We start from the raw sequence: 14,645 nt of genomic DNA on the forward strand, positions 1-14,645 counted from the left end.
GCCCCATCTCCTCCATCATCTTCTCTCCTTCCCAAAGGATCTGGGCTCCCCTTCTTGTCTGCTTCTTGGGGCTCCAGCACCACCCTTCTGAGATCACCCTCCCTGCTTCCCCAGGCTGTCAACCTTGTGCTTGACTGTCCTTTCCCTCTGCCCCTAGTGCTCCTCCCTGATGCTGATCGAAAGCACCAGAGACTCCCTGTGCTTCACCATCACCCACTACAAGCACAGCAAGCAGCAGTACAGCATCCAGGTGAGGGGAAGGTGGGGCTCAGGGGCTAGGGAACAAGATGCCCAGGGGACACCTGCGTGGGACTCCTGGCTCCTCTGCTCACCTAGCTGCCCCAAGCCCCAGTGTCTCCATCTGTGAGGCAAGGATCATTGCAGGCACCTCTCAGGGTCAAAGTGAGGAGTCAGGTTAACCTCACAGAGGCCCCAGCATGGCCCCACTTTTTCTCCCTGGGTGGAAGCACTGTCCATGCTAGACAGCTTCAGGCCTGTAATGATAACCACTGGGTCCCTTTCCCTTGGGTCCTCCCAGGCCAAGACAGTGGAGGAGAAACGGAACTGGACTCACCACATCAAGAGGCTCATCCTAGAGAACCACCATGCCACCATTCCCCAGAAGGTGAGTTCCCCCAGCTCCTGACTGGGTGCAGGGAGAATGTGCTCCTCTGAGCCAGCTCTGCAAGGTCCACTGGGGGCTCACCTTCTGGATTTGGCCTCCAGTGGACAGTGAGTGTCAGTACAGCAGATGCCCCGGGCCTTGGTGCAGCACTGTGGGGTGTCCTCGTACAGCAACAGTGGGTCCTATGGGCAGGGAAGGCCGGCACATGGTAAGGTAATAACCAGGTGTGTTTCCTTCCCCTTCAGGCCAAGGAAGCCATCTTGGAAATGGATTCCTATTGTAAGTGTACCCTTTTCTGCCTGTTTTGTCCCTAATCGTGCACATTGCTAGGTCAGGCTGCATCCTGGGGAAGCTTTACCTGATAATTTTATTCCAGGAGCAGGGAGGGCGGGGGTCTCCTGTTAAGGGCTGGGGGGTGAACTACATGATTAAGGATGCTCTCCTGCTGAGCGGTGGGACTCTCAGTGCCTGAAGCTCCCAGCTGGAAGATGGAGGGAGCTCTGGAGGCTCCTGGCCCTGGAGCTGGGTGGGTATAGAGGTCTGGCTGGGTATGGACAGGGTCTAGGGTAGGCCAAGGCCAATTGGGAATCAAAAGCTTGATCGTCTCTCTCCTGGGTGCAGATCCCAATCGGTACCGCTGCAGCCCAGAGCGGCTGAAGAAGGCTTGGTCCTCCCAGGATGAGGTGTCCACCCATGTGCGCCAGGGGCGCCGGCAATCTGGTAAGAGAAGGGCTGTGGAGGCAGGAGGCCTCTCCCTCACACCCTTGCCCAGACTGGGGACCGTCTGCGGCAGTGTCCAGGGCTGTGGCTCTCACCTCTGCGGAAACCCTGGGAAAGGCTAGAGTGGGGCTGGACACACACCTGGGGCTCATCCTCTCCCTGTGCTGGTGCTCCCCACACCCCTGGGCCCTCATTGCCTACCAGGTCTGGAGCCCACCTTTTTCTTACTTTTTCCTTTTCTTTTTTTTTTTTTTTTTTTTTTTTTTTTTGAGAGATGGAGTCTTGCTCTGTCGCCCAGGCTGGAGTGCAGTGGCTCAATCTCGGCTCACTGCAACCTCTGCCTCCTGGGTTCAAGCGATTCTCCTGCCTCAGCTTCCCAAGTAGCTGGGACTACAAGCGTGCACCACCACACCCAACTAATTTTTGTATTTTTTAGTAGAGATGGGATTTCACTATATGTTGGCCAGGCTAGTTTCGAACTCCTGGCCTCAGGTGATCCGCCCGTCTCGGCCTCCCAAAGTACTGGGATTATAGGTGTGAGCCACTGTACCCGTCCAGCCCACCTTTTTCAAGGCCCTAGGAATACTTGCTCACTCCAGCCTTGGCACCCCTTCTTAGCCCCCTCCCTCCTTTGCCTCTCTGGAATACCAACACCAAGTCATTCAGGAGTGACACTTGGACATTGCGGATGGCCCCAGCCCAGTCCTGGAACAACCGAGCAGAAGCAGGACCCGGGGAAAACGAGTTCAGTGGCACCAAACCCAAACAGGAAATATTTATTTTGGGTCTCAGGAAAAGGTTCCATTTTCCTCCCTTGAGTTTTCTTCCATTCCTGGACTTGCTAGGGTGTTCTTGGATTATTGGAATGAATCGTCTATTTGGAAAGTGAAAACCTTGCTTTTATTCTAAACTCCGTGGTGATGGGTGTGTGTGTTTTCAAAATTGGTTTTTTCGTTGCTATTTAGTGCAAGGCCCAAGGACAGGTCTGGCTTAAGCCAGGTGTCTGCCAAACATATACCCAAGGTGGGAGTTGGGGTGAGAATTGTCTTTAAGACCCTGGGAGAGAAGGATTCTAAAGTGACTGAGAGTGGTGTCCTGGCTTGGGTCCCACAGATGTGTTGGGTTTTGATTGGTGATGACCTGTGGGTCCCCTGAATGTGTGTGTGGATTGACATGTGGGTGTTAGCCTTCTAGAAGGTGGAGCAGTGGCTTATAGAAGGCTTTTGTGGTTTTATGTTGTTGGTATTGCTCTGGGTGGATCTTGAGCCCTAGGCCACCTTGCTATGGTTGCAAAAGTTTTATGGTTTTTATAGTTAAAAGCTCCAAATAGGGGTGTTGCTTTCTTCTCTCTAGCCCTCTTTCTTTTCTCTTCTCTTCTCTTTTCTTTTCTTCTCCTGTAATTCTCTTCTTGTCCTCCTCAACTTACCGTACCTTAAAATTTGAAGCTTCTAGCACACTGATGTGTTCAGCAAGTGATAATGTTGGTGGGTAGTGATAGTAGCTCTATCCTAGTGTTAGCATCGAAACTTTAGCTATGGATGTACAACTCTTTGAATATACTTAAAGCCGTTGAATTGTACACTCTACATAGGTGAATTGTATTTGAATTATATTTCAATAAAGCTGTTACAAAAAGCCCCCAAACTTTAGGTGTCCAAGGCACTCAGGAAATGAGCCATTTTAAAAAGCTGAAGTTTCCACATGGCTGAGATTTTTAGCCTGTAAATACTAAGAGTTGGATTTTTTCAAAAAATATTTAAAAAATGTTTTAACAGTTATGAAATTCCCTCCCTCCCTCCCTCCCTCCCTTCCTCCCTTCCTTCCTTCCTTCCTTCCTTCCTTCCTTCCTTCCTTCCTTCCTTCCGTCCTTCCGTCCTTCCTTCCTTCCTTCCTTGTCTGTCACCCAGGCTGGAGTGCAGTGGCACCATCTCTACTCACTGCAACCTCTGCCTCCCGGGTTCAAGTGATTCTTCTGCCTCAACCGCCCGAGTAGCTGGGATTACAGGCATGCGCCACCACGCCCAGCTAGTTTTTTTTTTTGTATTTTTAGTAGAAACAGGGTTTCACCATGTTGGTCAGGCTGGTCTCGAACTCCTGACTTCAGGTGATCCACCCGCCTCGGCCTCACAGGGTGCTGGGATTACAGGCATGAGCCATCCCGCCTGGCTGAAATAGACATCTTTCTAAAGCATGTTTTGTACTCTTGAGCCTTTTAAAACAGAAGGTGCTGGCCACCGGTGAACCTTTCCTTTTCTGGAGTTAATGCTACAGCATCACTTAGGGTGTGTGAACTGCCAGATGCTTGAGGGGCCCCAGAGGCTGTGGGTTGCCATAGAGACAGCCTGTGTTTGGCGTGTCGTGCCCCTCTTCACGGTTCTTCTGTAACACTGAAGTGTTTGTTCTCATTGGTCTAAGCGCGCTTGTCTGTAGTAGCCCTTCTTCCCCTCCTGTCTGTTAGAAAGCGATCGTTCAGGCCAGGTGTGGTGGCTCACTCCTGTAATCCTAGCACCTTGGGAGGCCGAGGTGGGAGGATCACTTGAGGCCAGGAGTTCAGGACCAGCCTGGACAACACAGTGAGGCCTCATCTCTACAAAATTAAAAAGTTAGCTAGGCATGGTGGTGTGCACCTATAGTCCTAGCTACTCTGGAGGCTGAGGTGGGAGGATCACTTGAGCCTGGAAGGCAGAGGTTGCAGTGAATGGATATTGTGCTCCTGCACCCACCCACCCTGGCTTGACAGATGAGACCTTGTTGCAAAAAAACAAAACAAAACAAAACAAAACAAAACAAAAAAAGAAATCAATCTGTTGAACTTGTGGGAACTGTAGACCACAAAAAGATCAGGAAAGTCACTAGGGAGGGACTTGGGCCACATGCAGGCACTTTACTGCCTGGGCTCAGCCATCTACTCTGACTTCCTTGAGGTTTTTTCTGCTTCTGCTTCCCACTCAGAGAGCTGAGATGAGCCGACAAGTGTATTCTATTGATAATTAAGTTCTATTGTTTAATTTAAATTATGTCTCACTTATTAAATATTCTTGATAAGTTTTAAAATGAAAGAACATTTTCTGCTTTTCACTTTAAAAACAATTAGGCATTTACTTACATTGATACAGATAGTGTATGTATGTTGTGTGTGTCAGCAGAAAAGAGGTTCTTCAACAGGCCTGCCTGGTGAGGAACAGCAAGATACCTTGGTAGATGTTCGTTCTGACTCCAGGTGTGTAGCAAATCATGGCGATCCCTGGGCCTCCCACTTACCGCCAGCTGGGCAAGGATATGGATAGGCGAAGGCCGAGGCTCTGTAGAACTGGACCTTGAGACAAGGTCCTCTTATTCCTGCCCTCCGGTCTCAGGTGTATCCTCAAAAAGGCTGGGGTACACGGTGATGACACCATTGGCCTAATGGATGTGTTTTGTATCCTGTCCCCAGAGTCTGGTCACTCTCCATACAGCCGGGCAACTCTCCCCAGCGGTCAGCGAGGCTTCGTGATGCCCAGCCTTAAGGGCCGTAGAAAGTCGGGTGCGACCTCTGCTTTCCGGCTGGGATGCTGTGAGGGGCTTGGCAGTGGGTGTAGCTGATGCGCTGATATGCTCATTGCCAGGGAGGCAAGGGGCTTGAGGTGGAGCCAGGGACCTCTGGAGATGTTGCTAGTTGGTCTGAAGGGGGCAGCATGGAGCTGAGTCCCCTCCCTATGGCTCCTGCGCGAGGGCCCTGGGCCAGGTGCGCTAATGCATTGCATCATGGGTGGTACTGCTCCGGCAGGGCTGGTAGTCACAGCGGGGGTCCTGGAGATGGATGGGCCTGCCTCCCTGTCCGTAGGTGCAAGGGGGCTCGGCAACACTGTGGAAGGCAGCTTCCCTGGGGCCTATGACTGCAGGGGGCCAAGCCAGAGTGGACTTTGAGCTGGTGATGGGCTGGTGGCGCTGTGAGCTTGGGACCCAGCCAGGCACAGCAGTTTCCTGGCCCGCGCTGACTCTGCTCATGCTTTCCTCCTCAGAGCCAACCAAACACCTGCTCAGGCAACTCAACGAGAAAGGTGAGTGTGTGAGGTGGCCAGCCATTCCCAGTGAGCGGGGGAGGAGGAGGGGAAGCAGCTGACAACCTGGGGTGTGACCTGAGGGTGGAGGATTGTCAGAATAGTGTAGAGGGAACTCTGCCTCCATTCCCTCCGGAAGAGGGCCTCACCCCTGGCTGGCTGAGGAGAGGGGCTAGAGCTCTCCCCCATGCACAGGCCTCATGCCCTTTCCTCCGGAAACAATGAGAGCCAAGCAACAGGCACAGACCTGCGCTGCTCTGTGGCCCCTGGGCCCCTGCTCTGTCAGTCATTCTTTTGAAAGCCCAGGAGACTAGGTGAGGGTTCTGGGAGCAGGAGCCCCCAGCGAGGACTTCCCCAGGGGGCTGTCCAGAGGTCTTTTTCCTGCTTACTGATCTCTTCCCCTCCCCTGCCCCTCGCCCGTGTGCTGGGGGACCCGGTGGTGATGTCCGCAGCCCGAGCAGCAGGAATGAAGGTAAAGGCCAGTGGGAGGAGGGGACTGGCTGACAGAGGAGGGTGGGACTGCCCAGGTCAGCCCCCGGCCCCTTCAGCCCTCATTGTCTTCATTCATTCAACAAATGCCTACTAAGCACCCACTGTGTACCAGGCTGTGTGGCATAGGGCCACAGAGATGAATAAGACATGGGCCTTGCCCTGGGGGCCCTTCTGCACCCTCTGCCTAGAACAGCACCCTGCTGGGGGCCTGCCCAGTGTGGACCTACTCAGATTTCCCTCTCCCTAGGGTAGACAAGTAGGCAGGCCTGTTTGGGTTCTGAATTTTTGACCAGGTCCCAGCCTTTCCACCATGAGAATGCCCACCCCTCCCTGGACCCCAGTGGTGACCTGAGTTGGGCATCTAGGTGTGGCTTTCTGTGTGAAGGCTCTCCACCCGCAGCTGCCTGCAGGAGGACGGGAGGTTGCCCAAGAGGCTGGTCACGAGGGGGTCTTGTGCTCTGAACAGCATGCAGGCAGTGCTGGAACCCTCCTGGACTTTGGGCAGCCCTCCCGTACTCGGGGCCTGCAGCCAGAGGCTGAAGGGGCTACCCGGGAGGAGGAAGAGGAAGAGGAGGAGGTGGTGGAGGAGGAGGAGGAGGAGGAGGAAGAGCAGGCCTTTCAGGTCTCTCTGGAGGACCTGACAGGGCATGAAGGCAACGAGAAGGGGGCTGGGCCGGCGCCCCCAGGCTCAGAGGAGGAGGAGGAGGAGCAGGAGGAGAGCCTGGCGGTGGCGGAGCAGGTAGCTGACTTTGCCAGCTCCCTGCTGGCCGCCCTCCACTGCTGGCACTATCGGGCCAACGCTTTACTTTTCTCCCGGGGCGCTATGGTGAGGTGTCTCTTCGATCTCCCCTCCTCCTTGCATGCTCCCTGGGATGTGCATGCCCACCCGAGGGCCCCCTCTGCTGCCCTCCTCACCCCCCCCGCCCTGGTTTTACTCCTCCCCTCAGCACTTAACACCATCGCTCGCTGTCACACCCTGGTGAGCCCCTGGCATGCTCTGTTCCAGTACTGGGCACTAATCAATATAACGCCCAACAAGCATGACAAGTGGGATGGGGTGGTGGGGGCAGGGAGAAGCTAGCACACAGTGGGGCTGGAAAGGTCAAGTCCACTTTGGAGGGACAGAAAGGTGGGCTGAGGTTTTTTGAAGCTGCATGCCTGACAAGGCTTTCTGCAGCCCCAGGCCTGGCAGTTCAGGTTGGCTCTGGAATGGCTCAGGTCCAAGACTGGCTCTCAGCTCAGCCCAGCCCCTTGGGGCGTGGGAGGCACTGCCCGTGTTGGGATGCAGAAGGGATCAGCTTCCAGTTGTCTTGGAGTTGATGACTGACCTCTACCTCTGCAGGGAAAGGGGCGCAGGGAGTCTGAAAGCTCCAGGAGCAGCAGAAGGCCCAGTGGCCGGTCTCCAACCAGTACTGAGAAGCGCATGAGCTTCGAGTCCATTTCTTCCCTGCCAGAGGTGAGCGACCAGCAGGTGGGATGGGGATAGTAGGAAGAACTTGGAGTCCAGATTTTCAAGTCTGCAAATAGGGCTTTCAGGCATAGGCTCTCCCATTGGGCCCATGGGAACAGAGATTCCCCACCTCCCAAGACTCTCAGCCCTGCATGAAGCCTGTTTGGCCTAGAGTATATGGTTTGGTGAGCAGACCACCCCTTTCTATGAAGTAGAAAAAGGCACCCCTCTGGGCAGATGCAGTCCCATGTCAAGGGCACGCAGCTAGTGGAAATGAACCAGGTATTAGGCTCCTTTCGTTAGGCCACCTTGTATGGGTTATAAGGCCCTGTCCCTGCCAGCATGCCAGACATTGAAATCACACCTGTGGTCACCTGGGCAAAGGGTAGAGAACTGATATCTGTTGGACACCTCCTCTGTAACTGATGTGTTATTTCTTCCTACTCTTCCCCACAACAGCTCTAGAAGGAAAAGGGCAAGGAGTGGTTGATGGCGTGCCTAACACTGAGCAGCTTCTGAGGGGCGGGGCTGAGATCAGACCTGGGGCTGGGACTCAGAGGCCCACTCTCCTCCTCCTGCTGCCCTATGCTGTCTGTGGGTTGTGGGAAGCAGCATCCTTTACTTTCCCAAAGTTATAAGGGAAAGATCGTGAGCTACAGCCTGGACCCCATGTTGGACCCCACAGCCAGGACTGAGAAGCCTGGATGATACTGGACAGGAATGTAGCATGATGTCTTAGCTTGAGCTGCTGTAACAAAATCCCTTACTGCTACATGGGTAGCTTAGTTATTGCTCACAGTTTTGGAGGCTGGAAATTCTAAGGTCAAGATGCCAGCAGACCCTGGGGAGGGCTTGCCCTCTGCTTCGTAGATGGTGGCTTCTTGCTGTGTCCTCACATGGCAAAGGGGCAAGGAAGCTCCCTTGAGCCTCATTTGTAAGGGATCTGACCCCATTCATGAGGATGGAGCCCTCGTGACCTAATTTCCCAAAGGCCCCCCCTCTCATTCCCATCACACTGGGTGTTAGCCTCCACATGGCAATTTTAGAGATACACAGACATTCAGAGCAGAGCAAATTGGGGTGTCCAATAATAATACAATGAGAACCACCCATTACAAAGTTTAAAAGAAGCAGATGAAATTAATTTTAGTAGTACATTTTATTTAACCCAATGTATACAGAGTATTATTCTAACATGTAATCAACATAAAAAGTTACTGATATGTTTTATCCCTTTTTTATACAGAGTCTTTGCAATCTGGTGTGTATTTTATCCCAAGAGCAGGTTTCCATCTGGCCTAACCCCATTTCGGGTGCTCAGAAAGCCACAGTGGCTGGTGGCTCGCATGTTGAACAGTGCAAGTCTAGATCATGGGTCTTGCTCTGCAGATTCTGAACTAGAACAGAAGGAATTATGTCCGATCTTATAATTTAGTGTTTGCTCTTATCTCCCTAAAGACTGCTCTGGAAAGCTGCGTATGTCATCAGTTCTGTGGTTCAAATTACTTTCAAGGTGGTCAAGAGGGAGTTCTCAAGTTTGCTTTCTTCCTTGCCCATTTCCTGGGCGTATGCAGTTGTGCCGGGCCCACAGGTACTGGGAGGAGCCACATTCCTGGTCCTCATCCTCTGACGAGATTCCAGCATGTGGCTGTGTTGCTCTCTAGACCCTAATCCACATGGGAGGCCCTGTCCCCTGAGGAAAATGAAATGGCCTCTCATGTTGTGCAGGTCTGGGTTTGAACCCTAGAACCTCCAAGTGAGGACCCTCTAGGGCTTTGGGGAGCTGCCTCACCATCAGCCATGCTGGTTCCATGACACTGTGAGAACCAGCCCCTGGGAACCTGGGGCCATGCCCAACCCACTGTTGTGTGTTCCCACCTTGTCCCTGTAGTTCCTAGGCTGGCTGCCATCAAGGTGTTGCCATCCTGACCCATCTGCATTCTTACTGTTTTCCTTGGTTTTGAGGACATGGGCCCAGCACCCCCACTGTACGGTGACTAAAGGACACAGTCATGTTCCTCTAAGGACCCATCACCTACTCCTAAGTCGTGCTCATTCTGATTGCCTTGGGTCCTAAACTACAGGTCCCTGTCATTGGGCCTTGAGCAGGCCATGCTGTCCCCTTGTTCCCCGGATCCCATGAAGGAGGCTTTTTACTCATGTGAGCCTTTTCTGCTATGTTTCAGGTTGAGCCGGACCCTGAGGCCGGGAGTGAGCAAGAGGTATTTGCTGCTGTGGAAGGGCCCAGTGCCGAGGAGACGCCTTCAGACACAGAATCTCCAGAAGTCCTGGAGACACAGCTTGATGCCCACCAGGGCCTTCTGGGGATGGACCCCCCGGGTGACATGGTGGACTTCGTGGCGGCTGAGAGCACTGAGGACCTTAAGGCCCTGAGCAGCGAGGAGGAAGAAGAAATGGGGGGTGCCACCCAGGAGCCTGAGAGCCTTCTGCCACCCTCCGTGCTGGACCAGGCCAGCGTCATTGCGGAGCGATTTGTCAGCAGCTTCTCTCGGCGGAGCAGCGTGGCACAGGAGGACAGCAAGTCCAGTGGCTTTGGGAGCCCGCGGCTGGTCAGCCGGAGCAGCAGCGTGCTCAGCCTGGAGGGCAGCGAGAAGGGCCTGGCCCGGCATGGCAGTGCCACAGACTCCCTCAGCTGTCAGCTCTCCCCAGAAGTGGACATCAGTGTGGGGGTGGCCACAGAGGACAGCCCTTCTGTCAATGGGATGGAGCCCCCAAGCCCAGGCTGCCCAGTGGAGCCTGACCGGTCTTCCTGCAAGAAGAAGGAATCAGCACTCTCCACCCGAGACCGGCTGTTGCTAGACAAGATTAAGAGCTATTATGAAAATGCAGAACACCATGATGCAGGCTTCAGCGTCCGTCGCCGGGAGAGCCTCTCCTACATCCCCAAAGGACTGGTAAGAAACTCCATCTCCAGGTTCAACAGCCTTCCCCGGCCAGACCCAGAGCCAGTACCTCCAGTGGGGAGCAAGAGACAGGTGGGCTCCCGGCCGACTTCGTGGGCCCTGTTTGAGCTCCCAGGACCAAGCCAGGCAGTCAAAGGGGACCCACCTCCCATCTCAGATGCTGAGTTCTGCCCATCTTCAGAAATTGTGAAGATCTGGGAGGGAATGGAGTCTTCTGGAGGGAGCCCTGGGAAGGGGCCAGGCCAGGGCCAGGCCAATGGCTTTGACCTGCATGAGCCACTCTTCATCCTGGAGGAGCATGAGCTGGGAGCCATCACAGAGGAGTCAGCCACTGCCTCCCCGGAAAGCTCCTCTCCCACTGAGGGGCGCAGCCCGGCCCACCTGGCCCGGGAGCTGAAAGAGCTGGTGAAGGAGCTGAGCAGCAGTACCCAGGGGGAGCTGGTGGCCCCACTGCACCCCCGCATCGTGCAGCTCTCCCACGTAATGGACAGCCACGTGAGCGAGCGCGTCAAGAACAAGGTCTACCAGCTGGCCCGCCAGTACAGCCTCCGGATCAAGAGCAACAAGCCAGTGATGGCCAGGCCACCACTGCAGTGGGAAAAGGTGGCCCTTGAGAGGGATGGGAAGAGCCCCACTGTGCCCTGTCTACAGGAAGAGGCTGGAGAGCCATTAGGTGGCAAAGGTATGACAGAAGCGGCAAGTGGGCCCTTCCCCAAGTCTAGGGACTGAAGAGTCAATAAGGAGCCACTTGGCTCCTCGGGGAAAGTGACCTCTAAGGAGGCTCTACCAAAGGGAGAAGCTGGACCCTGGGCACTAAGGGCACAGGGTGAGCCCTGGCAGCCAGTCCAGTGCTCTAAGGCCAAGCTTGCTCTCCTGGTTAAGAGATGCCCTCTGCTCTGGCCCTTCCCATCCAGCAGAGGCTTCTGGAGGAAGCATGGCCCCAGGCCCCTCCTTTAGCAGGATGGGAGCAGAAGCTCCCCCTCTTCCTTTGACTCCTGACCCCTTTCCACTGCCTTTTCTTCATTCTTCCTATGGCCCTTCATGAAAGAGGCTGTGGATGGTAAGTGAGATTTCTCCCATCACACCCAAAACCCCAACAACCAGCCTTGCCTGGAAAGTGAGTTGGGGCCTGCTCAGAGCACCCCCTTGCAGCTCTGCCCTCCCGCCCCATGCTTCAGGCAGCTTGCTCTCTCCTCACAGGTAAGAGGAAGCCGGTGCTGTCTCTATTCGACTATGAGCAGCTGATGGCCCAGGAGCACAGCCCTCCCAAGCCCTCCTCGGCTGGGGAGATGTCACCACAGCGTTTCTTCTTCAACCCGTCTGCTGTCGGCCAGAGGACCACCTCGCCTGGGGGCCGGCCCTCCGCCCGGAGCCCCCTCAGCCCCACAGAGACCTTCAGCTGGCCCGACGTCCGTGAGCTCTGCTCCAAGTATGCCTCCCGCGATGAGGTACGCCGAGCAGGGGGCGGCCGGCCCTGTGGCCCACCTGTCAACAGGAGCCACTCGGTGCCGGAGAACATGGTGGAGCCACCTCTGTCGGGCAGGGTGGGCCGCTGCCGCAGCCTGAGCACCAAGAGGGGCCGGGGAGGCGGAGAGGCTGCCCGATCCCCTGGGCCTCTGCCCCAGAGCAAGCCGGATGGAGGCGAGACCCTGTATGTCACTGCAGACCTCACCCTGGAGGACAACCGGCGGGTGATTGTCATGGAGAAGGGACCCCTTCCCAGCCCCACTGCAGGGCTGGAGGAGAGCAGTGGCCAGGGACCAAGCTCACCGGTGGCCCTGCTGGGGCAGGTTAAGGACTTCCAGCAGTCTGCAGAGTGCCAGCCGAAGGAAGAGGGTTCCAGGGACCCGGCAGACCCGAGCCAGCAGGGCAGAGTGAGAAACCTTAGAGAGAAGTTCCAGGCCTTGAACTCTGTCGGTTGATGCTGACTCCTGGGGGAGGGAGGAGTCATGTTGGAGGTTGGGGAAGAACCTGGGCATCCTTCCCCTCAAGCCTGGGCTCATGGAGCCCCTGCCCAGGGCCCTCAGGTGGGCGGAAAGTCCATCCCCTCCGCCCTCCAGGAAGGATGCTCCCGTGTGCAGGGGTCTCCTGCCTGTGCCATCCACTGGGGCTCGAGACAATTTCCCACTCACCTGTGAGGCCGGTGTGGCTGCTTCCCTTGTAAATAGTTGTTCTCTGGTAAGAAGCCAAATATTTAAGCTCACTTCTTCCCAGAGAGAGGAAGCTCTGCTCAGGCCTCCAGCGTTGGCTGGCCATGGCCACAGCCAGATGGAGGAGCCCACCCCCAGGAGACTCAGGCAGTGGCCTGGAGAGGCTTTGTTCTGTAACGGTGCCTTTTCTTAGGGTCCAGGCAGGAATGAAGCCAATAATTTATTGCTTTCCATTCTGTGGTATGATGTGCGTGTGCGTGAGTGTGTGGCCCCTGTTTATTCCCCTCCTGTCAAGAATGAAGTGGATTCAGTTCAGGTACTTTTGAGGGTTGTTGTGCTGACCCTGTGGTTGTCGCTGATGTACACACATTTCATTATTTGCCAATGGTGCAATAACCACTGCTGACCAACCCACTATGTGTGAACTCCTTCCTAGGCTTGACTGGGGTAGGGAAGGTTATTCATGGGCCAGGGATGTCTTAGGGAGATGGAGACATGGAGGTTGTTCCTTCCACACTCAATTGTCACTTGGGCTTGTGAAACATAAGGCACCCGGGTACTGGTGGGGGAGGTGGGGCAGGAGGATGTGAGGGCGGGCTTTTTCTTTCTGCTGCCTAGACTCCCATGGGCTTCTCTGTCTAGCAGCAGCCTGCTGTCCTGTCTAGGGTAGGGGGTCCCGCATGCCAGCCTTTTGCTCTTTTCCCCAAGGGCCAGAGTTGGACTAAGAAAAAGGGAGGTGGTGAGGTGGATAGACTGTTTTTCTCATAAGCAGATGCTCCCAGTATCTGGTGCCTTTTGCTTTTCTCTCCGGTCCCCAGGAAACATCCTAGAAGACAAGGAATTTTTTTTTTTTTTTTTTTTTTTTTTTTTTTTTTTTTTTGAGACAGAGTCTCATTCTGTCACCCAGGCTGGAGTGCAATGGCGTGATCTTGGCTTACTGCAACCTCCACCTCCCAGGTTCAAGCAATTCTCGTGTCTCAGCCTCCCAAGTTGCTGGGACTATAGGCATGAGCCACCACACCCAGCTAATTTTTTGTATTTTTAGTAGAGACGGGGTTTCGCCGTGTTGACCAGGCTGGTCTCGAACTTCTGACCTCAGGTGATCCACCCACCTCGGCCTCCCAAAGTGCTGGGATTACAGGGGTGAGCCACTGCATGCGGCTGAAGGTAAGGATTCTAAACTCGGAGACTAGAAATGTCCTAAAGGTGTCTGCAACATTGGATGAGGAGTACAAGTGCATTTTTCTGGGATGATTCCTCCCTTTTTATCACATTCTCAGAAGTATCTTTGATTCAGAAGAGTTAGGAATGCCTCCCTATTTCAGTTGGGTTTTCTGCCCTTTCTCCACGGAGGTCCAGACTCATTTTGCTTAATTTTTTTTCTAGCTGGGGCCTGGGAGGTGGAGGCTGCAGGGCCTGGGTGGTAGAGCTGCCTGACAAGTGTTCAGCAGGGCTGCTGGGTCAGGGCCCTGTGGGCCTTCTGACCCAACCTGAAGATGGGTCTGCTAAGTCTAACAAGGTCAAGGGAAGATCAGAGGGACCCAGATTCTTTTTTATCCCCCACTTGAAACGGAGTCTTGCTCTGTCGCCCAGGCTGGAGCGCAGTGGTGCAATCTCGGCTCACTGCAACCTCCGCCTCCCTGACCCTGACCCTCACACTGTCCAGCGCCCTTGTGGTTACTCAGCATCATATCTTGAGACTGGCCTGGCAGGAGCCAGTGACTGTGGAATGACCACAGAAGATTCAGGGCAGCTGCCAGACCAGGGGCTATCTCTGCCCTGCGCTGCTTCTGCTCAAAAGAGGTTGTCACTAGCCTCTGATCTTCCCTTGAAGAACCCGACTGGGGCTCTTCAGAGGGTGGGGCCCAGGAAGTTGTAGTTAACCCCTTCCCCAGGCAGTCCTTACACAGCCATCTAGGTATGCCTGGGAACCTTGCCACCAGGTCGGTGGTTCTCACTGGCTGCCCATTGGAATTATCTGGGGAGCCTTTTGGAAATGCAGTGCTTACATTCCATCTCCCTAGACCAACAGAAACTGCCCTCTGGAGGTGAATCCCAGGCTTAGAGATTCTGATGATTCTGTGGTCCAGCGAGTGCTGAGATCTGTCCTGAGCTCTGTGGGGAGGGGCCTGGACTGATCACTGCTTGGAAATGATTTTGCCCTACAGTAGGCCTTCAAGTTGATCAAATGCATGAATGAGCAAGCTTTTCTTGGAGTTTGTGATGAAGCCCAGGAACCGGGTG

General features: G+C 54.7%; 1 protein-coding gene across 11 annotated transcripts in view; it reads left to right on the forward strand.

Moving 5' to 3' along the window:
• PLEKHG3 (pleckstrin homology and RhoGEF domain containing G3) overlaps positions 1-12,815 on the forward strand; it is a 39,925-nt gene extending 27,110 nt beyond the window's left edge. For 5 of the 11 annotated variants that reach the window (XM_016926228.3, XM_016926231.4, XM_016926229.4 and 2 more), the window contains 11 exons: positions 158-250; positions 539-625; positions 871-904; positions 1,247-1,345; positions 4,779-4,868; positions 5,347-5,385; positions 5,838-5,857; positions 6,344-6,703; positions 7,220-7,333; positions 9,514-10,933; positions 11,452-12,815. In XM_016926228.3, coding sequence (XP_016781717.1) covers positions 158-250; positions 539-625; positions 871-904; positions 1,247-1,345; positions 4,779-4,868; positions 5,347-5,385; positions 5,838-5,857; positions 6,344-6,703; positions 7,220-7,333; positions 9,514-10,933; positions 11,452-12,173 — 3,078 coding nt within the window. In that variant the 3' untranslated portion in view covers positions 12,174-12,815. The remainder of the gene's footprint in view (positions 1-157; positions 251-538; positions 626-870; positions 905-1,246; positions 1,346-4,778; positions 4,869-5,346; positions 5,386-5,837; positions 5,858-6,343; positions 6,704-7,219; positions 7,334-9,513; positions 10,934-11,451) is intronic. The other 6 variants (XM_063793555.1, XM_063793556.1, XM_016926237.4 and 3 more) reach the window with 4 other exon arrangements.
• The last annotated feature ends 1,830 nt before the right edge of the window (positions 12,816-14,645 follow it).

This window comes from Pan troglodytes, chromosome 15 (assembly GCF_028858775.2).
Source record: "Pan troglodytes isolate AG18354 chromosome 15, NHGRI_mPanTro3-v2.0_pri, whole genome shotgun sequence".
In the NCBI taxonomy this organism is placed as follows: domain Eukaryota; kingdom Metazoa; phylum Chordata; class Mammalia; order Primates; family Hominidae; genus Pan; species Pan troglodytes.